The sequence below is a fragment of the Pectinophora gossypiella genome, chromosome 1 (genome assembly GCF_024362695.1).
Source record: "Pectinophora gossypiella chromosome 1, ilPecGoss1.1, whole genome shotgun sequence".
In the NCBI taxonomy this organism is placed as follows: domain Eukaryota; kingdom Metazoa; phylum Arthropoda; class Insecta; order Lepidoptera; family Gelechiidae; genus Pectinophora; species Pectinophora gossypiella.
Window position 1 is genome coordinate 4421743 of NC_065404.1, and position 23082 is coordinate 4444824.

The window sequence follows — 23082 nt, forward strand, 5'->3', positions numbered from 1 at the left end:
ACAACAAATTTGGGACCCGAGGGTTGTTGTAGAGTGGCTAAATGCTAATCCATTAACAAGTAATACGCTATTTAAACTATCCCAGCGGACAGCTCTCATCCTATTATTGGCATCCAGCCGGCGAGTACATGATCTTACTCTATTGCATATTGATAACAATCATTTCCAAAATAATTCTGATCACATCATATTGCACCCCGTTTTTGGATCTAAGACTGACAGCTATGTTCATAGACAATCGTCATGGAAGCTGGAGAAAGCGGATAATGATAATATTTGTCCAGTATTCCACATAATTAATTTAGTCAACATGTCTAACCAACGACGGTGTCAAAGCGCTATTACTGAACTTTTTATATCGTGTACGGGAACAGTACGTGCTGCCTCCAGGACGATGATTGGGGGTTGGGTTAAAACCCTGCTGAGCGAGGCCGGAGTGCACACCAGCGCCGGCAGCACGCGAAGCGCGGTAGCCTCGCTCAACTGGCTGGAACACTGTACCATTGATCAGGTCATGGCTAAGGGTAATTGGCGTAGTCCTAACACTTTTGCGCGTTATTATTCTTCTGAAGTTCGTTCGGATGTAAATTCCAATCAGAATAATTTATCTAGGCATTTTGAAGCTATATGATTAAGTTATGTTATAATCCGTGTATGTACGTACATACTTAGGTATACAGCGAATAGAGCTGTGTTTATAGTTACTTTAACAGTTTGTTTCGACTAAAAGAGGTCACTTTAAAGTATACTTATAGTTGATTTGTAAGTTAATTAGAGTAATTGAAACACAACATTATACTTTTGTTCATTATTCATTTATTTGACTTCCCAGGGATCAATTCCACATTGGCATCATTTATAACAATATCATATGAGTAACACTTGCCACCAGGCGATAACAAACACATCTCACTATATAGGTCTCGAATAACGGTTCATAGCATATAATATACCTGTTTTACCTGAAATTAAAACAGTTATTATATGCGGAAACCTTATTCGAGACCTATATTTACATTCCTGCCTGGTATCCAAAATATTTCATTTGGCCACTACAGTGAGATGAAATGTGACGAGACTGCGCGAGCGCAAGCCCGGTAGCAAGTTTTTCCACCTCCACTCTAAAACGAGTTTGACACCTGACACTTCACGTGGAGGGGAACGTAAGGGGCTGTTTGTAGGTAATCGAAGGCGATGCTATCTCACTATATAGGTCTCGAATAAGGTTTCCGCATATAGTAACTGTTTTAATTTCAGGTAAAACAGGTATATTCAATTTCTTGTCAATGAACCGGATGAATTGTAGCGTTGACAGCGACTTTCCGAACGGCGACCCGCGCTACGGCGACTCTCTTTACGGCGAGTGGCCTTATTTTCCCTTTACGTCGAGCGAGTTTTGACGTTATTGTACAGTTATGGTAAAAACTGTTTTGCTGTTTTCTTATACTTTTCAGTTCGTTGTTTTTATATAAGTAGTAGTATTAGACCTATTCTTTTTATTTATGATTTGGTTTAAATAGACAAATACTTACAATTAATTTTCCTCTTATTATTTTCCTAGCTACTTACCTTTTAAGAAACATAATAATTATAGGTACTTATGTGGAGAAAATGGCTGCAACTAATGAAACTCCATTTTGATATAATAATATATTTTTATAAACATTGTTTTAAAAAGACCTATACCTTCTTTATATTGTGAAATAATACAATAGTTCTACGGTAGAACTGATCAGTTAGAACTACAGGGAATAAAGGAAAAAACGTATACACACGCTGATAGTTTCAAAAGCTACGTCAAAAATTATTCTAAAATATTTCGAAGAGTGTGTTATACAGCCAAACAGATGCATATTAGTAGTAAAATAAAGACCGCGGATAATAAAATAAAGGCAGTTTGGCAAGTAATAAATAGTGAAACAAAGGCTTCTAAACCGCGTGAATTAGAATACAATATAGAATCGGGCACTGGGTTAGTAAAACAAGATAAAGATGTAGCTGAAGTTTTTGATAAATTCTTCACGAACATCCCTGTAAAAACTACAGAATCTCTCAGGTCCTCTCCTGTTCAAGCTGATATATTATTAAAAAGTAATGTTACTGCTTGCACTGAATTATTTGATTTTAAACGCGTTGATCCGAGTAGTATTGTTAAAGTATTCAAACAGCTGAAACTTAAAACCTCGAAAGATTTATGGGGATTGTCTGTCAAATTGATGAGCTCTGTTATTGATATCTTAGCACCATATCTAGCTTACATTTTTAATATGAGTGTTGAAAATGGCACTTTTCCAAATTTAATGAAAATCAGTAAAGTTATACCTCTTTTTAAATCGGGCACAAAATCAGACCCCACGAATTATAGACCGGTTTCTATTCTACCAGTACTTAGTAAAATTTTCGAGAAAATTATTCTCGACCAACTGCTATGTCATTTTAATTTAAATAACTTACTCCACAGCCAGCAGTTTGGTTTTACTAAGGGTCGGTCTACAACAGACGCGAGTGTGACATTTGTTCGACACATTTTCGATGCTTGGGAGAAGTCGCAGAATGCCGTAGGAGTATTCTGTGACTTGTCTAAGGCGTTCGACTGCGTGGATCACGAGACCTTGCTTTTGAAATTGAGGCACTATGGACTAAATAATGGAGCTCTCAGTTTGTTAAATTCATATCTAGGTGGTAGGATACAAAAGGTACAAATCAATAGTACAACTTCTTCGGGCTCTCATGTTCAAATGGGAGTTCCTCAAGGATCCATTTTGGGTCCGTTTCTTTTTTTAGTGTACATAAATGATTTACCTTATGTAGTACAGAACCAAGCTGACATTGTGCTGTTCGCGGATGACACTTCTCTTATATTTAAAATCGACAGAAAGTTAGAGGAATTTGACGAAGCAAACGGCGCTGTGTCGCAGGTTCTAAGTTGGTTTACAGTAAATAACCTAGTTCTAAATGCTAAGAAAACGAAGTGTATTAAATTTGTTCTACCAAACGTAAAGAAAGTAAATAATAACATTAAAATTAACGACGAGAAACTAGATTTTGTTGAACACACAGTTTTCTTAGGAATTACTGTAGATTCAAAACTTCAATGGGGCCCACATATTGTATCACTAGCGGGCAAGCTAAGTTCAGCAGCATATGCCGTCAGAAGGATCCGACAACTCACAGATGTACCCACTGCTAGACTTGTCTACTTCAGCTACTTCCACAGCATAATGTCTTACGGTATTTTGCTGTGGGGTCGAGCCGCTGATGTAGAAACTATTTTCATCATTCAAAAAAGAGCAGTTCGCGCTATTTATAAGCTGCGTTGTCGGGACTCTTTGAGGGAGCTGTTTAAAGAAATAAATATACTGACGGTCGCAAGTCAATATATATATGAAAACATTATGTATGTACGTAAAAACTTATCTCTCCTTCCGAGAAACTGTGAAAGGCATACTTACAATACAAGAAATAAACATAAAATTGCTATTCAAAATTCTAGATTAAGTAAATTAAATTCATCTTTTTTGGGGTTATGTATACGTTTTTACAATAAAATACCAGATAATATTTTAAATTTGTCAGAAAATAAATTTAAAGCTCACGTGAAGCTTACTTTATGTAAAAAAGCTTATTATAAGATTAATGACTACCTAAATGATAAAAATGTCTGGTATTGAATGTGTTCCTCTAGTTATTAAATAACTTGTAATGTATATCCTCATTGGTTTTTAAAAGATGTGTTGCTGTTGCAGTTTCTTGTCATTTCTTCTCCTCAGCCATAACACCTTGCGAAATGACGTAAATTCAAAAATGTTACATTGACCTTCAACAAGTTTATCCATGATAATTACGTTGAATAAATGATTCTGATTTCTGATTTCTGATTTCTAACATAGCATCACGTCTGTATCCTCGAAGGGGTAGAATATTGAAAAAAAAAATTAAGTACATTTATCATGTAAATACAGGCTGGCGCAAACATAGGCCTCGTTAAGTTAAATTCTGCTTTAAAAATCTTGTAATGGATATTTCGAAGGATGAAACTTCCTGCGTAGCCTCTGTGTGGGGATGAGCCCACCCTACCTCTAGGACGCCGTCGGCAGGGCATTGAGAAAGGGTTGGTCCCAGGGCATAGGTGTTAGTTGCCGAACTCAGAGAATAAAAGGGATCTTAATAGAGTGCAAAAAAATAGAGAGTAGGATTGGGCGCCTTGAACATGATACTCTCCTATTGCAAGCAAAGCAAAGGGGATGGAATTAAAAATTTCACTTTTAAAAAATGTATATTAACATTACTTCTTCTTATACAGCAAAGAGTTTAGCATGTGTAGGTTATTTCATGATAACACAAATTTAGGAATAATCCTGTTATTACAATCAAGCAAAGCTTAGTCAAACCACTTAAACGCTAAAGTTTCACCCAAAAAAGTGATATATTAAGTGCCTGGACGGCAGGTCTTAGGCAAAATCATGAAGCAAACCGCTGGATAGCAGGTCCTATACGAAAAGCATGATGTAGATGTAGAAGACAATTACTCCGAGTGTAAGCACAACATTATCTTAATGGGGAACTCCCCAGGTAGCCCTTGAAGATAGACATCCAAGTTGGACTTTGAACCCTGCAACAAAACGACATATTACAGGTCTGCCTACCCCGTTAAGACGCGGAAACATAGGTAAACCACATTACGTGTGACGGTATAACAGCATAATCGATAGTCAATGTACTAAGCCAATGATTTTTAGGTGGTTTTACAGTTATTATTATTCTGAGGGTTTTACACTGAAAGAAAGATAGTGAGATTAAGCCATTGTCATGGATATGTGGAACTTATTTTAACCAAAGTTCAGAGATAATAATCACAAAAAAACTCACCAAAAGATTTTAACATCATTTCAACATCATTGACGTGGCACACCACTTTAAAAATAAGGCATGCAAAGGGACGTTAACCCATACAGCCTAGTCTTTGGTCATCTTAATCTTTTTTAAGTTGCCATCGTCATTCGATAAATGTTAATTTGACATAACTTTTTCCAAGCGCGGAGGCACACACTCGCATGCGATTACCGGGTGAGAGCCTTCAGCGCTCCCCATTTGTCCGGCCAAGTAGTTAATGCCATCTGCGGCAAATCTACAATAAGTCGCGTCAAAAAAAAAAACTCGCATGCGATTCAGCCTTGTCGGAAGTCTAAAAACAGGTGTTACAAGAATACCAAACATAACTATTATGTTTAAGTAGGTACCATGATTATAATCATTAAACCCGTTGCCTGAATAATATAAAATGAATTTTGATTTAGATAAGTAATACCTAATAAGTACCTAAAATATTTGTCCCTGGCTCCAAACGCGTGGAGAGTGTTTTCTATAGGTAGTACTATTTTATTAGTTATTGCTGTGCTGTAACGTAACACACAATCAAACTCACATTCGAATTTATTCTGTTCTATTTATTAGTTAGGATCAAATAAAATTGAACAATTTTAATAAATTATCATAGCATGTAATCTTCTTTCAATCTAATTTACAGTTTTTGGTATGTATGTTTTGACTGTTTAGTATATTATAAGTAATAAAATTACAAATAATAAATAATGTTCCTGTCATGTCAAGCATTTGTCATGTCTATTGTTATTTTTATAGAATAAATTTCAATTTCATTGTAAAAATTCAATAAAAGTATCAAAAAATTGTGAAACAAGGATGAAACAAAGTACTCCTATTGTGTGGTTATCAGTGTTTGGAATTATTCGTTGATAAATTTTGCCAAATAATCAAGAAAAAGAATGGTCGATACTGGACTGGTCGAGTTACCTATATGCTGGACGAAATTCATTGAACGTTACTCTCTGATGTGAAAGTCACCAGTTTTTCAAAAAGTTGGAAGACAACGAATGCATCCGTTTACCAATTTCAGAGTTGAAGGAAAGGTTTGTCAATAAGGTAATTCGGCTATACTTACCTTTGCTATTAAAATATATGTAAATACCTAGGTATCCACTTTATTTATTTTTACATAAAAATACTCGAATAATCGAAATAATCGAATCATTGCTGCTTATCATCGTTATGTATCATAAAGAGTGTCACTCTTCCCTGGGAACAGAAGTTGCTATTGATCTGTTAAAAGCCACCAAGATTGCTCATGATCCAACTGAGTGCGAACTTACTTGTATGCTGAGGTGATGAGGTGAAAAGTCTTAGTCCGGGATAAGAATTTAGGCAATGCCTGAGAGTAACCACGTGGGCGCAGGATGATGTTGAAGCGATAGCAGGCCGGAGTGGACCTATAGCAGCAAGCGCCTAACAAGTACGGTAAAGCTACGGCTGCTTGAAAGTACATCAGGTGGAATTCATCTATTTTTACGTTTATAAGTAATTGACGAGGTGATGCTCTCTCAGCGAACCCGCTGCAAAGTTCATAGGTTCTTCGAGTACTAGAGAGATAATGAGAATACGCCACACAGTGTACGAGAAGAACACGAAAGGACGTCGAAGCTTATGTGTGTGCGCCTGTTCTAGAATTATTAAAAATATAAACGTTATATATTATATAAATAAGAGTCTATTGATGACAATGTGTTTTATTAATTTAAACCTCTCCACATCGGTTCTTAAAAGTTATCACATCATCATCCATCATTGCTGCTACTAAAACTATCATTTATATATTAATTGATAAACTTAATTATATCCCATACCTAACAGCATAAAGTTCTAGCTACGCAATAAGGCCGCTTTTGTAACAACTATTACTCTGAGATTGTTTAAATAATGTGTTTCTTCAGTATCCAATAAGCACTTTGTATTGTATTGATGACAGACTTAAATGAGGTTGGGCCGGACATGCTTGTCGCATGCATGCTGAGCGGTACGCACGGATCGTCACGCGTTGTGTCTTATGATGGCGCAACGACATGGACGCTTGCCGGAGGGACTGGCTGGAATGCGCTCAGGATCGCGATGATGGGAAGAGGAAGAGAAGGCCTTTGCTCAGCAGTCGGATCTTGTAGGCTAGATTAGACAAGATTGTATTGATAATTGAGAGTAGGTGCCAGTAACCAGCCATCCGAAAAGATATAAGTATATATTAAAAAAAATATCGAGATAAGATGTAAGTATATATACCTAGTAGCTTTGTATCACATATTTAATCCCATAAGATTACTGCATTTATAAAACAGGCTGGAAGGTTTTCAATATTATGAAACAAAAATGAACCAAAAATGCAATTATTTCAGTGGAAAAAAAATATTGTATGTAGCGTGATTAAAATTGTGTTTTGAACTGTACATGTAAATGACAGATGTGATGTCAAGCAGTCGCCGTTCCGGGAATCGCTGTCCACGCTACAATTCAACCGGAGAATTTGGGTGTCGGGTATGTTGAGCATATTTCACTGGCTTGCTGGCGGATTTTTTTCGGAACAAAATGTCTTTTAAGATATACTTTTTTTTTTAATTTTATTAGTAAGTTAATAATACCACATTAATTAGTAGGGATTAGTGATTACATTGGAACATATCAAGGTTTTCTATAGCTAGGCTACGGCATTTGCTGAGCTGCACCCGTTTCGGCATTATTTATATTACAATTGTTGTTGTGTTTGTATTTCATGGATAACAATAAAATATTATAATTAAATTGTTAATTACTACCAAACAATATGTTACTATGTATTTTTTGCCGAATATTTTTTTCTTTCTTTCTATAAGTACTTATGTTAATAATTTCCTGCACTTCGAAACGTTCTCAGCTAGCTTCTGGCATACGTCGTCGTCCTGCTTCCATTTCGGACACTCCTGTAATAAGAAACGTAAAACATCAAATACACGAATATTCGAATCACGCCTGTACCCCCCAAAGGGTAGAAGTGTAAATAAGGTATATAACAGGTATTCTTCTCTCCTATAGTGTGGGTTGTGAGGTGGAGTACCAACCCCATCAACCCTGGTGTCAGGGTTACTATTGATGTAAGTAAGTAGTCGTTACATGAGCCATGTCAGGGGCCTTTGGCGGCTCAATAGTAACCCTGACACCAGGGTTGATGAGGTTGGTATTCCACCTCACAACCCACACGATAGAAGAAGAAAAGTCGAATAACAACAGACTCAAATGCGGAATTTTACTCAATTTACTGATTGGCGTCCTACTTCAATAGGTACCTATCTAATGTAGAGGTGAGGGTTGTACATGATACTTGTTCGAATGATATTGTACTTACATGCAATCTCCTAAATCTCAGTCGGTGAACGTGGTGGTATAATATATGTGTATGTCGTGGCCAGATATTATAATTGATCATTTTATGATGTGCTGGATCATTTCATGAAATGAAATAGAATATCACACGTTGGCCACATCAAGATGTAGTTTGACCAGATAGATCCACGTTACACGAGTGGGAAACTTACCATCAAAGATGAAAAGAAGAAGCAGACATGGTATTTCATGGCGTCACACATGTGACTCGGCATATCTTCGTACATGCCCTTATCACAGGATTTGATCACACTGTCAGTCATAGGTTTAGTATCTGGATGATGTTCTCCGAATGCTAGTAGACGCTCCTTCATTCTCTTGTGGTCGACCTCTCCGTCCCGCATCATACCGGTTTTTGTCATAATACATTCTGACATCTCGCACTGTGAATCATATCAATGATCATAATAATAGATAAACCTAACCTAAAAAAAATGAGATGATCCCTGCTTCGGAAGGCACGTTAAGCCGTTGGTCCCAGTTACTACTTACTGACGTAAGTACGTAGTCGTTACATGAGTCACGTCAGGGGCCTTTGGCGGCTCAATAGTAACCTTGATACCAGGGTTTATGAGGTTGGTAATCTATACAAATAGTAATAAAACGCTTTCACACACAAGACATTTACAAGAAAAACGTATACTAAGGTGAGCAAAGGCGGCGTTATCGCTAAGAGTGATCTCTTCCAGACAACCTTCGGCAGAGGATACGACATAGTTTACTTGTAGCTATTTCTTTATTGTCTCAAATAAATTTTGTACCGGGTGAGTGCCCTCAGCGCTCCCCATTAGTTCGGCCAAGAAGTGAAGAAGAATCAAAAACGAGTCACGACAAAATAAAATGTTATTCGTGGACTCGGATCGGATGTAAGTAAGTAAGTATGTAAAATCTTTATTTCCTCTACAAAAACACGTGGATACATAAATACATACAAAAATACAATATTTGTAGAGGCTGGAGCCTAAACAAGGATACCCTGTGTTTTAGGACTCCAGGCCTCCACCTCCAGAAAGTCATTCAAGAGAAAATAACAAAATATAAAAAGAAAAATTGAAAATAGTTAACTTGAATTGAACATAGACTAAATCATAATCATAAAATGTGAATTGCGAAAACTCTAAGACTTCGTATTAAAAAAAAGTGGCTCCGTGTTGTCGTTAGCTACTCGTGGTTTTGCTCACCCTATTCAGGAACACAGTCATGAGTTCATATTTGAAAATAATATAATAAGTTTTTTTTTACCGTCCACTCTTTGTTTTTCATTATTCCGCATTCAGCGTTAAGTATTTCCGTTTCGTTCGTCATCATTTGACCTAAAGTCTCACAGCACATACTTTCCATATTCTGTAAATAAATTCGAATAATTAGTTTATATCGGTAGTATAACGGCCTCCGTGGTCCAGTGGTTGAGCGTTGTGCCGATCCGGAGGTCCCAGGTTCGAATCCCGGTGGGGACAAATCACAAAAATCACTTTGTAATCCCTAGTTTGGTTAGGACATTACAGGCTGATCACCTGATTGTCTAAAAAGTAAAAAGATCCGTGCTTCGGAAGGCACGTTAAGCCGTTAGTCCCGGTTATTACTTACTGATGTAAGTACATAGTCGTTACATGAGTCATGTCAAGGGCCTTTGGCGGCTCAGTGATAACCCTGACACCAGGGTTGATGGGGTTGGTAATTCACCTCACAATCCACACAATAGAAGAAGATCGGAAGTATGAGATATTCGTTTATTGTCTAAATGTGTACAATGGGTGTTACATTTTAGAAGGTATCAACAGTTTGCCCTTTACGGACGTACAATATTAGGAGGTACAATAGATTTAGAAGGTTATTTAAACTTAACAATAAACTCCGACACATTCACTAAGTTAAGCCGTACTAAACTACTCATGCAAGCCATAAAAAAACACTTGTCCACTAGCCATTACTTTAGATTTCTTTTAGATTAGTCGTCAATAGTCATCAATAGTCATCAAATGTCGGTGTACCAATCTCTATTATTTTCTATTAAAGGCCAATTCTTTGACTTCCTTATAAGACACGACGTCGAATCGCCTTCTCTTCAATTTGTCCCATGTGAGATTTCCTTCATTTTCCCCTTCCTCTCTTTCCTTGTAGTTCCCCTTCTAAGAATGATGTCTTTAATAAATTCGTCGTGTTTTATTAAGTGTCTAATCATCTTGCCTCTTCTGTCCTCAATAACTCTAAGTATCTTTGTTTTGTGTTTTCTTCTTTATCGGAAGTATGTATAGTCACATCACTAATTTAAAAGCCACGCTCTTGTCGGTGTAGCATTCTCCATGCTACTTTTTTAGGGAAAAATAAGGCAGTGGTTTCCCTCTTGCCTTCCGCCCGCAGTATTCTGTCTGACGCGAGTGGGATGGCGCCCAGCAGGGCTAAAATGCGCAACGTCATAAAATAATCAATCGATTAAATCAATTTTGTCGAAATCGATGAGTTTGTTTTTTTCCCTAACATGCGTGTCACGTGATTATTTGGGCACCAATCCATAAAACGATATAATTATATCGTCAGAATCGATAAAATTACCGTGACAAAACTTTATCATCACGTTGCGCATGTTTGCCCTACAGAGTAACAGTCATGAGCAATATAATGTACCCACTTTAGGACTCTGTCGTACTAACATATTTGACATTTAGTGAGACTTACAGTTAAATTTTTCAAAAAAGTTAATTTGACATGGTACCAAAGTGTATACATATTAATACTCGTGACCGTACGTGTAGTATCACACGTTAGTGTGGGATTCGCCGTTTTAGTTTAAAAACCCGACCACGGAAAACACGTTCTGAAAACTATGAAACAAGAACGTATATCTTTGAAATTCTTCCGAATAGCAATGTTTAGCAGATAGCCGTGGTAAAAAAAATCTTACATTCACATACATACATAAACAGCCAAAAAAAAAAATTCAAAAACAAAAAATTCAATTCAAATCAACACATAAAATTAAAATCAATTCAATAAAAAAAAAAAAAAATTATTCAATTTAAATTAAATTCTTAAATTTAAAAAATTCTTAGTAAGAACATATTGGCATTCGACTATCATTCCCCGTGAATAAAATTTTTATGTTAGATTAGTTTACCTGAACATTAGACAGGTCCTGTTTTCAACAGAAGCGACTGCCTATCTGCCTACATACATACATACATACATAAACTCACGCCCGTAATCCCTAATGGGGTGGGCAGAGCCACAAGTAATCAAAGACAACTTGCAGCCACTGTTGATACGATGTCGTAAGCTGGTATGATGAACCTTATGGTGATAAGGGATCAGCCTATCGCCCATAACATTAGTCCATCATGTTAGATGACACAATCCCTCTGTCGGTTTTTACGACATGCCCGGGAAGACAAGCAGCTGAACGTTTTCTATGTTTTTTTATTTGCTCCCAGAACAGCATAGAAGCAGCAATTATAGGTTATGTCCCATAAGTACCTCCGTAAACATTACTCATGTGTGTGCTGTGTATGTGAGTATGTTATCAGTATGAGATTATTATATTACCTCTGTCTTGAACACATTTATGCACGCCTGTACAGCTTCTTCGTTATCATCGGCTTGTACCTAAAAAAAAAATGCTAATAATTATCTCTCTCTCTAGGAAAAAGAATCACATCGGGATTTCAACCCGGACCTCCAGATCGTGAGCCCAACGCTCTAAATACCACTGAGGCTTGGCCACGGAGGCTTGTTGTCCGTTAACTATAGCTACAAGGAGAATTATGTTAAAAATGTTGACAATATCATGCGCAACTTTACAAGTAAAAACAGCGGCAGTTATAGACAAGAGGTCTCCAAACTAGGCTGTTGACAGCAGGAAAGTAATATAAGTGATGATGATGATCTCCGACCGATTTCGGCTAAGGCGGCCACTTCGACTCCTACTCGGCCCGACGCTGATGCGCCCGAAAATGGCTTATGTGGCCTATCTTTACAGTGAACTCCCGCGTACAGTGAGGGCATGTGAGCACACCGTTTTGATAATTATAATGAATAGCGTCGAGGTGTATAATAATATAAGTAGTATAAGTAGTAAGTACATGAAAGTGAAATATCCGGGAAATGTATTTCTCTGATAACTGTCAAATTAATCAAGCTTAATAAGGGACTTTGCAGACTAAGTACATATCAAAAAAAATAAATTGTAGATGGCACTGTACAGTTTTGTCTTCGTTTAACCTTCTAATTTCATGAATAACAGACATATGCATCTTTTATCTTTGTTTTTGGGTATAAATTATAAGAGCGGCTATAGTACGTCCTAACCTACGAGGTCCTTGCTTCCCTGCGTGTGCGTCTCTTCCCGGTGCGCGGGCGGCAGGGTTCAGTCAGCCTACAGTGTTCAGTTCCGCAAACGCCGAGCGGCGCTACCGCGCGACCTTTCGATGTTTTGTGTCAATTCTTAAGTTATTAGAAATAAACTAAGTGTATACTGTTCTCGGTGTTTCCCTTAAAAAATGATGACGCTTGTTACCTTGTAATTACACCCAGGCAAAACATATCTTCCACCCATTATTATTCTGATAAAAATAAAGAGAATAAATAAAAGTAGCAACATAATTCTATGCATATCTGCTCTAAATACAAATATGATGCCATTACATTATATTTTTGTATCCCGAGCAATGAGAAACTAGGTAATTGTCACGTTAAATCTGAACAGCACCATCTACAGTCATGAGCAATATAATGTACCCACTTTAGGACTCTGTCGCACTAATAGGTATATTTGACATTCAGTGAGACTTACAGTTCAATTTTTCAAAAAAGTTAATTTGACATGGTACCAAAGTGTATACATATTAATGCTCGTGACCGTACATTGTTTTTGGGGAACGTACCTAGCCTGGAAAGTCCCGCATTCAAAGGGAGTATAGAAACGGTTCACATTTACTAAGTAGAAACTAAAAGACTGTTCGATACTCTTCCGGCCAAGTAGAATGCCATCTGCGATACCTAAATCTACAATAATTCACGTCAAAAAAAAAGTTCGATACTCACTCTTACCAGCGTGCCGAGTATGACACAAATGACACTTGTATAGAACATCATTTTGTCTTGTTCACCGACTGTATGCAATGTGGTAAAAATGTCCCTCGACATTTATATCGTTTTACAACAATAGCGTTTCCTGTACTGACACATTTTATACATAATCATATGGTTTGCCATATATTTAGATATTTAGTCATAAACACACTTAAAGTGTATCAAAAACATCATAATTTGTGGTAGATAACTGAGTTTAGTAGCACATTAGAGTAATTTTGCACAGCGTTTATTGAATATCTTTCAATTTAAATAAATAAATAAATAATAATGAATAATGTATGTATAATAAATGTATATGTATGTGTGTATGTGTAATGTATATCGTTACTGAAAAGGCAAAAATACGTAAGCGCCAAAATGTAATTTCAAGAAAAAGCCGTTTAAAGTAGCTTTTTCGCTTTTTTGTCATAACTTTTTACCAATTTATTCAATTTATATGACGTCAACGTAAGATTACACGGTTTTTCATTTTCTATATCTAGCAATACATATTATAAAATGGACTGCTATTTTAGGATATTTTGGCGCTTATGTAATTTTGCCCTTCCAGTGACGATATGTTTGTGTATATATTTCTTTTAATAAATATTTTTGAATTTGAATTTTGATTTTTTACCATTGAAAGAACATTTTGTTACCGTTGATGTTTGTATTTATTCGGTCTCGGGTGGACTACTAGGAGGACCAATGGTAATAGAGGAGATTTTCATGTATCTTCTTCTTCTAATCCTTTTATCCCCCGTTGGGATGTAGGGTGGAATATTTGACGCGATCATTTGCAGCCTTTGTAGCTTACTGCCATGACATTCCGAGAGTTTTTAATCCCGAGCGACCGAGCGTCGCCAGGGATTTTCGGATATAGGTACTTACTGTAATGTTGGGGGTAGGCCGAACCATGGAATCCCACTTACTATGATCCTGACGCACCACAAGTCACCTTCCTTTCTTTCACTCTCATGAAAGACTTCATGCATGCTCGCCTGTTTACAGTACCCTTTATTAAAACAACGAGGTTCGTGTGACAGCGATTTATTAACAATCTTTGTGTTATTACTCAAATATGATCAGAGGCACAACAATACATTCACAATAAATAATATCTGCAGATTACAGTTTCAGATTAATTATTAATTACTAATATAAATTTGGATTCGTTACAGTATTAACGTTCACCAGACAAACATGTTAACCGGAAAGTAGAAAGAGAACAGATGACAGATGTCAATCGAATCACAGAGTGAATAGACAAAATGTTGCCATATAGAATAAGTGTTTATGAGAATAGTTACATCTAATTCAATACCCTTGACCTGGCATTTCATTAAAACATTCTGGATCTGATCGACAAAATAAGCTTGATCTTATGTAGGTATGTATTATGTATGTACTTCTTCTTCTTCACTTTTGTAGTTGATTTTTAAGGTCATGTTTATTTAGTTTATGTATATTGATCATTTTGTTTATTTTATTGTAAATGCGGGAGCCTAATATGTATGAGAATCGTTTTGAAAAAAACTATAGACAGTAAGTAGTAAGTACTAATAACCCGCTGGCTAAGTAGTTAATGCTATCCGGCCAAGTAGTTAATGCCATCCGGCCAAGTAAATGCCAACTGAGTCAAATACTTGAGGCAAACTTGGTTATATCAAAGACGATATTTTGGTTTTAGACCATTTTTGAGTTTGAATATTTGACCGATTTGGAAGTGACATATTTTTGCATTGTTTTCATGCTCCCCATTTGTCAGGCCTAGTAGTAAATGACAAATCTACAATAAGTCACGTTAATGAAAAAAAGGAAATAAAACATTGTTTTAGTTCGTGCGATCGTGAGCCGTTATGTAGTTGGTATTGTTGATCGAAGGACAAATCAATTCAGTTTAACTAGCAGTCTGCTGCTGCCGCCAGAACTCCTCTCTATTCTCCAGGAACCTGATAGCTTCTTCGGCCTGCTTCACTACTACATCATTCTTCTTATCAGCTATGGCCAGATCTGGGTTCTTGATAAGGTTTTCCAGGTATATCTTGTCTGACATGAGCTGTCCAAGGGCGGGTCTTGATGCCTTAGACGCTGGGCGTTTCGCTTTGCTCACCTTCTTTACCGGCTTCACGGCGCCGATTGTGTTTTCTATCGCTTCCTGGAACAGACACACACACACTAGGTTAGGTTAGGTTAGGTTAGGTTGTATGGGCACACAGGTTATTTTTTCTGGAAGTTGCTTTCCCTTTATCCAAGCCTAAGTAACTATTGTGTCTGGTAATCTGGGCCTTTGGACTTTTGGGCCAAAACACTTAACTGTTTTCTAAATTGGGGTAGGAAAAAATACCTTATTTTCTCAAAGGGAAGAACTACTTTATTCTGCTAAATACGTACTTACTTTAGTTTAGAGGGTATTTTAAAATAGATGCTTCCAGAAGTTTTAAGATCTAAAACGGATCCAGATTTCAAGATAAAAACTAGTATAAAGCAACAATTACAGATAGGATTATAGATTATAGATTTTCAATTAAGTTGTTTATTGCTTGTTACTAACCACTATGGAACATGTCCGAAATAAACTCTTTTTTTTTTTTTTATAGGCGCTCCATCACTTCATTTTTACTATTTTTACTATGTTAACTTTAACAATTCGCAACTTTGTAGTTAAGTCATCTAATCACGTGATTGCTTACAATGTTTGTAAGTGCTGATTATTATATTTAAATCTCTGCATCAGGTAAACACGTGCCAAACGGCCCGCGTCAAATTATTTCTAGTAAACATCCGGCTAGGTCTACATAATATAACACATACACAGCCTATACACGTCCCACAGTTGGGCACAGCAGGGCTAATATGCGCAACGTGCGCGATTCAATACATTTTGTCGAAATCTAGAGGTATAAGTTTGTTTTTTGTGTTACGTGATTCTGTTCGTATTTTGATAAAACGACATAACTTATTTGGCTGGATTTCATTGGGAGCTGGGGAGGCGGTTACGTAAGAAGGGGCATGATCCGCGCTCTGGATCGTTTTTGGTTCAGCGCATTTCACTGGCTGTTGAACGTGGAAATTCGGCCAGTTTAATGGGTAGCTTTGAGCCGGAAGCGGTCCGGGGTGGGCTTCTAGAGTAGGTAGTTTTGGACGAAGCCTGTTGTGGTTTTGTTTTTGTATTTTGACGAAGTTTGTGCGGATTTTATTATGTATTGTTAATAGTTGTTTTAATTTTCTTGTCAAAAAATATTTTTTTTGGGTTCATATAATTATTAGAACTAATCGACAAAACGACATAATTATATCGTCAGAATCGATAAAATGACCGTGACAAAATTGTATCACGTTGCGCATCCTGTAGCCTAGCCTTCGGTTGATTGAGGATTCAACCGGGTAGGTTCACACGGGCTCCGATTCCTGCAAACACTTCCTAATTTTAAGTTATAACTGTCATTTTCTTATCCGCCGAAAAGGAAAGGACGGATTACTCTATACCTACTTGTAATCACGGCGTAATCAGCGTAATGACATAGCTCAATGAACCCAGCCTTACCTGAGCTTTCTGTACTCCAAGTCTGAACTCGTACAAGTCAGGTCGTGTACGCAGGCCGCGATGATAGTGAACGAGGCTCATCTCGAACTCGCCGCAGTAGTACAGCGCCTCCGCCTTCCTCAACAGGGCTTTAGCATGTTTCGGGTCCAGCTTCAACGCTGCCTCGGCGTCCATCAGGGCTGGCTTAGGCTCACCGAGCAGTAGATAACATTGACTTCTCGCCACATAAGCTGCCTTTTCTTCTGGAGCCAGTTCGATTGCCTGGAAAGTCGGAGAAGGGTGTGTGTGTACGTTACATATATTTTAATGCGATTAAGAAGAGGATGTTATTCCTTACGTGAGTGAATCCAGTGCTTTTGTAGTTGATGTAACTGTGACTGTACTATATAGATTGTAATGTATATGTGTGTTGTGGTTTATCCGAAATATACGTTATTATTATTATTATTTGTATGTCGTTTACATATCTCTTGGAAGACGTGGGTGGGGCCGAAGCCAACAAGTAGAGGCCTCTTAATTAAGACAATTTAATCTAAATGTGGTGTGACACCAACCGGCGATTATCCCTGCACGCACTATGGGAGTGCACCCAAAGACAATCCTCGGTTCGTGTAGGACTTTAACAGATGGGAACAAAGGGAACTAGGCTATTTTGTTCGGGGTTAGTGGACCGGGATACTGGGACTATGGGGGATTAATATTATCATACTGACAGTAGACACTATGAAAACCAATAATCTTATTTCCAAAGCTAAAAATACCTTGTCAACAAAAGTCAAAGCAGTACGGTAGCGCTCCCTCATCATTTCCGCGCGAGCAAGCGCCAATAGCGTACCAGCGTCGGCTTCCACCGGCAATTGCAGCGCACTGCTCCTCTCAGCTTTATCCTTCATATTGAGCGACTGCTTGATGTCCTTGGACCCCATTACAACGGCTGCAGCGCGATCCTTGTCCGTATACAACTCTTCCTCGCGTCGCCGTCTTTCCCGCTTCTGCTTGCGTTTAGCACTTTTCTTACGAGGTTTGATAGACACTCTCCGCTCAACAGTAACCGCTTGCTCTTCTTCGGAGTCATCGTGGCTCTTCACAGCCGTCGGTGGAGCTCGCTTGCTGATCGACGCTTTAGCGACGGGAGCTTCTTCCTCTTCATCGCCGATCCCAACGCGAACGAAACTCGCTAGAAACTCGGCATCTTTGGTCGGTCCGAGAATGGATCTTGCCTGAATTTTCGCGCTATCGTCCCCTTCCATTTTAAAGGGTATCAAAGTTACAGTTCCACGGGAGAACGCTCAGGATTATGTAATGTGAAGAGGTGTGGAAAAGACATCGATATCGACGCCCTAGCTGTAGTTGTCAAGGCAACTAAGAATGTTTTCGCACCCTCTTACCACACCTCTTGCACACATGACGGAGGGTTTAAAATCGCGCGCTTTTATCAACCTTCACTTAAATATCGACTTACTTATTCCTTAAGAAATTATAAGTAGTAATAATACCCTTTTTATCTTTAGGAACATAACTTACTTTACAAGACTTGCATAGATAGGTAAGTACCTAGCTATGATGTAAGTATGCACCGTACCTTGAAGGACGATCGATCAAATGACTGTCTGTCATATTGTGGCGCCAAACTGAACCACAGAACAACCACTATTAGTAATTTGTGGAATACTGCGCTTTTAGACAAACATCAAATTATCTTTGTTAACCTTATAAGTACGAGAGCCGTGGTAGCCCAGTTGGTAGGACGCTTCTCACTTTGAGGTTGCAGGTTCGAATCCAGCACAGGCCTAAACCAATGGTTGTCGAATTTGTTTTCGAATTCATATTTTGATCATATGATTATTACGTGCTCAGTGGTGAAGGAAAACATCGCGAATTCTCGAGAATTTTCGGAGGTAAGGCCTTGCAGTCGCTTCTGTAATAAATCGGACTTGTCAAATCTTCAGGTTAGGTAAGCGGACCCTGTGAAAACCGGGATAATGTAAAGGAGATGATGATCGTTATAGAATAAGGAATGGCAACTCACCGCTCCCTACCAGCGGCTGAGCTAGGTGTACCTCACCCCCCTCGGTCTTACTTTAGTCTTCATTCGTATGGGCCTCAGACGTCACGCACACACTGTTGCGCGTGTACGATAACGTGTGTAATGTCTGTGTAAAACGAGGTTTTTTCTAAGATAGATACGGACACGTATCGTATTAATGGGGATTATGGCCGTGTGTTCTGCCTGTTGTGTCTAACAACCAGGGCTGGAAAAGGATAAGGTTTGCGACCTTCGCTGATTATATACCGTAATTTTATGCCTATATAAAAAGTAAACCCCCCCGCCGCTCCCCACCAGCGTCCATTCTCCCTATCCATCTAGAGGGAAGGCCCGTGTCCCAGCAGTGGGGACGTTAATGGGTTGATGTTGTTGATAAAAAGTACACGTAGACCAAATAAACCAAACCAAATACAAAAGCGAATACCAAAAAAACATACCAAACCAAACAAACCAAATAACAAAATCTAAATATATAAAAGGAGAAACTGACTGACTGACACATCAACGCACAGCCTAAACGTTTAAACGTAGGCACTTGAAATTTGGAAGGGACGTAGCTTAGGCTTACCGTAGAGGTGCACTAAGAAAGGAATTCCCGGAATTCCCACGGGAACGGGAATTAACGGGAAAATCCTTTTGTATGAAAAATCTAAACCACTTAAGTTAGATGCTTGAAATTTGGCATGCAGGTACCTTAGTTAACTTAAAGCTTAGTTGCAACAGGATATTGCAAAATTCCTACGGAAACGGGAGTTAGTGGGAAAAAACATTTGTATGAAAAAATCGAAACCGCGTAAGATAGATGTTTTCAATCTAGCATGCATGCATACCTTAGTAAATATAAAGTTTAGTTATGGCTGTATTTTGAAAAATGGGAGTTAGCGGGAAAAAAAATTGTATGAACAAATCTAAACTATATAAGTAAGTTAGATGCTTGAAATTTGATATGCACTCGGAACACACACACAAATATCTCTCTTTTATAACACGCCACGCGGACGAAGTCGCGGGCAAAAGCTAGTATTATATATGTATATAGACCAAATGTTAAATGCTGGCCATCTGCAAACTGTAATACCATTTTTATTACGAAGTACGCGGGCCGTTATCATACCGGTATAAAATTACGGTGTTATCAATTTTACGGAACGATAGCACTTTAACCGGTTTCCAGCCCTGCTAACAGCCTCTTACCTTGTTAAGTGCGGCGAGCGCTCGGTCGTAGTTGCCGTTCTTGACGTGTCCAGCAGACTCGTCTCGATACTTCTTGGCCTCCACCGGGTTGGACGTCGGCAACTCCGGCTCCTTTCCACGGCCCATTGTCTAACACCTGGAACTATAAAGTTGATGCCAGTTTAGTATCTAAAGCACCTTGTTGACGACCAATGAGTTACGTATATGTAGGAAATTCAGAGGTTCTTTACAAGTCAGTCGATTAAGTACATAAGATTACTAAATCTTTTAAGGGGCAATGTATACGTTTTTATAATAAGATTCCCATTGACATTCAGAATTTGCCTTTCAACTGTTTTAAGACAGTAGTTAAACAAAAACTTTACAAAAAAGGCTATTATAAAGTTAGTGATTATTTAGAAGATATGAATGCATGGGATTAACTGTCTGAGAACTGATATTAGGCAGTTAAATTACTCAATTGTATACCACAATATTTTTTTTTTTAAAGAACGCCTAGGGCCCTGTGCCGAGGTTTTTCTTGCAGCTTCTTTTCCCCGGCTATACAGGTTGTGAGAAGCTGCAGTAGTTTTAGGCGGATGAGACGTTCGTTATGTAAAAATTGACGATTCAAAGTGTAACTATGTTACCTACTGAATAAAGATATTTTTGAATTTGAATTTGAATCGAGAATACTATGGAAGGATAATGAATGGGAATTTGATTGTTTATGGTATCAAAGGAGGGTAGTTGATGAAAGGAACGTAAGGCAGTTTTAAAAAGTAAGAAAGGGAGTCTGGTGTGATGTCGGTCAGGTGAGCGGATTTTGTTAAAATATAAGGACTAAGTAAAGATATTTAAAATATCCCGTGTTATTTCTATATCCCACATATATGCACGGTCATTAAAAACTTATGTAATACTTAAGTATGAAAGTTATAGTGTTGTGTGGGTTGATGGGGTTGGTAATCTAGCGCACAATCCATACGATAGAAGAAGAAAGTTATGATGTAAGGAGGGTCTTTATATCCACTGCGATTTCGAAAATTAAAATATTTTATTTCATAACATAATTCATAATTCCATATAACATAAGCACACGTCGAATTGGGTACTCGCAGGCACATCTATCGTAAGATGAATAACCATCTATATTACGATGAAAACGATTTTTAGGGTTCCGTAGCCAAATGGCAAAAACGGAACTCTTATGGATTCGTCATGTCTTTCTGTCCGTCCGTATCTCACAGCCACTTTTTTATTTTAATGTGCTTTGGGTCCTCTTAAACCTTCCTAACGAGTATAGGCATTTCTTTAACCATTGGAGGTGGAGGGCATCGCGCATGTTTTGGCTTATAATTAGATATTTGGAGATACTGTTGAACTCACTTTGAATTTTAGCTTTCAAACAGCCCAATGTTACTTTGCAAACTAATCAATAAAAATAAAATTCCTAAATTATGCAGATAAGTAAAGATTCATCTATTTTGTACAACTTCTTTTAAAACCAAACTCGTAAAATAGGTAGATACTTTATTGCACTTAACAACTAGTTAGGTACATCACAAACAAGAAATGGACGTTTACAAGGGTGGACTTATCTCTAAGAGAGATCTCTTCCAGCCAACCCAGAGGTAGTTAGAATAGCTGCTTATATACTTACCTAATAGATTATCCTGGTCTATAGCTATCGATTTATAATTCGCCCGCAGATTTATAAACTATTCGTCATAAAGTCGATATCAAAGCCGAGCCTACTTCGCAAACATAATAATACTTATTGCCGAAAGCATATTTTACCACCGTTATGGATTCTTTATGGATTAGACAAATGTTTATCGTAACGTCTTATATGACAAATGATCCTTAACCTTCAGTTGCGGGTGGGTGTGTACAGGGTGTTAGTGACATCGTAACGAAAACTTTGAGGGATGATTCAGACCATGATTCTGAGTTGATATCAAGTGGAATTTTCCATCGCAACAGTCATCATCATCAGCCCATTAACGTCCCCACTGCTGGGGCACGGGCCTTCCCTATGGATGGATAGGGAGATCGGGCCTTAAACCATCACGCGGGCCCAGTGCGGATTGATGGTTATTAACGACTGCTAATGCAGCCGGGACCAACGGTTTAACGTGCCTTCCGAAGCACGGAGGAGCTCGAGATGAAAACTTTTTTTTTGTGGTCACCCATCCTATGACCGGCCTTTGCGAAAGTTGCTTAACTTCAACAATCGCAGACCGAGCGCGTTTACTGCTGCGCCACCGAGCTTCACTCGCAACTGTATGGAACTGTAAATAATTATAAAAAAAAAATACTAAAATTGCCATGAATTTTCCGACAGGAAATTTCACTTGATATCAACTCAGAATCATGGTCTAAATCACCCCCCTCGGTATTCGTTACTATGTCACTAAAACCTCACCCCACCCCAAACGTATGGGGTGTAAGTGACATATTAACGAATACTGAGGGGGATGATTCAGGTCACTATTCTGAGCAAATATCAAGTAGAATTTTCTATTGCTAAAGTATCTATACTTTATTGAAAGTAAGTAAATTAAAAAAAAAAAAACAAGATATGCATGTGCGACGGAAAATTCCACTTGATGTTAAATGAGAATCATGGTCTGCATCATTCCTCTCAGTATTCGTTAAAACGATGTCACTAACACCCTGTATGTGTGCCGTAGTTTGTCCAAAATAGAACATCTACCGCAGTCTGTGTTTCCAAAATTATTTTTTATAAGTAATCCTGAAATTTTCGAGGCTAGAGTAAATAGCTAGAGTAATATTCATATATATATTCATTTATTCCTTATAACAACTTTACATTGTGTTGGAAATTGGAAATAAAAACAAGCTTAAACTACATTACAATCTAAAACAACAGTGGGACTATAACTTACTTAACCTAACCTAACAAACTTTTACAACAAACAAAAAAAAATCTTACACTAACACACACACACTAACTTACACATTG

General features: G+C 37.9%; 2 protein-coding genes across 2 annotated transcripts; both read right to left on the bottom strand.

Moving 5' to 3' along the window:
* Positions 1-7385: 7385 nt before the first annotated feature.
* On the bottom strand, positions 7386-13419 carry LOC126381972 (uncharacterized). The gene is made up of 5 exons (XM_050031620.1): positions 13297-13419; positions 11800-11859; positions 9502-9603; positions 8412-8642; positions 7386-7799 (listed from the first exon to the last, which is right to left on the bottom strand). Exons 1-5 carry the CDS (start codon positions 13396-13398, stop codon positions 7716-7718), a joined length of 579 nt encoding a protein of 192 aa, XP_049887577.1. The 5' UTR covers positions 13399-13419; the 3' UTR covers positions 7386-7715.
* A 1728-nt stretch (positions 13420-15147) lies between these two features.
* On the bottom strand, positions 15148-20280 carry LOC126381969 (outer dynein arm-docking complex subunit 4). The gene is made up of 3 exons (XM_050031605.1): positions 20115-20280; positions 16874-17134; positions 15148-15484 (listed from the first exon to the last, which is right to left on the bottom strand). The coding sequence occupies exons 1-3, from the start codon at positions 20238-20240 to the stop codon at positions 15227-15229; spliced, it is 645 nt and encodes a 214-aa protein (XP_049887562.1). The 5' UTR covers positions 20241-20280; the 3' UTR covers positions 15148-15226.
* Between the last annotated feature and the right edge of the window lie 2802 nt (positions 20281-23082).

Excerpts from the sequence above, each read along its gene's own strand:
- LOC126381972 (XM_050031620.1), bottom strand. The coding sequence starts at position 13,398 with ATGTCGAGGGACATTTTTACCACATTGCATACAGTCGGTGAACAAGAC. Across the intron at positions 9,604-11,799 it reads TAAATGTGTTCAAGACAGAG|AATATGGAAAGTATGTGCTG; the intron begins GTAATATAATAA and ends ATTTATTTACAG. Across the intron at positions 8,643-9,501 it reads TGAAAAACAAAGAGTGGACG|TGCGAGATGTCAGAATGTAT; the intron begins GTAAAAAAAAAC and ends TATGATTCACAG.
- LOC126381969 (XM_050031605.1), bottom strand. The coding sequence starts at position 20,240 with ATGGGCCGTGGAAAGGAGCCGGAGTTGCCGACGTCCAACCCGGTGGAG. Across the intron at positions 17,135-20,114 it reads CGCTCGCCGCACTTAACAAG|GCAATCGAACTGGCTCCAGA; the intron begins GTAAGAGGCTGT and ends CCGACTTTCCAG. Across the intron at positions 15,485-16,873 it reads TTGGAGTACAGAAAGCTCAG|GAAGCGATAGAAAACACAAT; the intron begins GTAAGGCTGGGT and ends TGTCTGTTCCAG.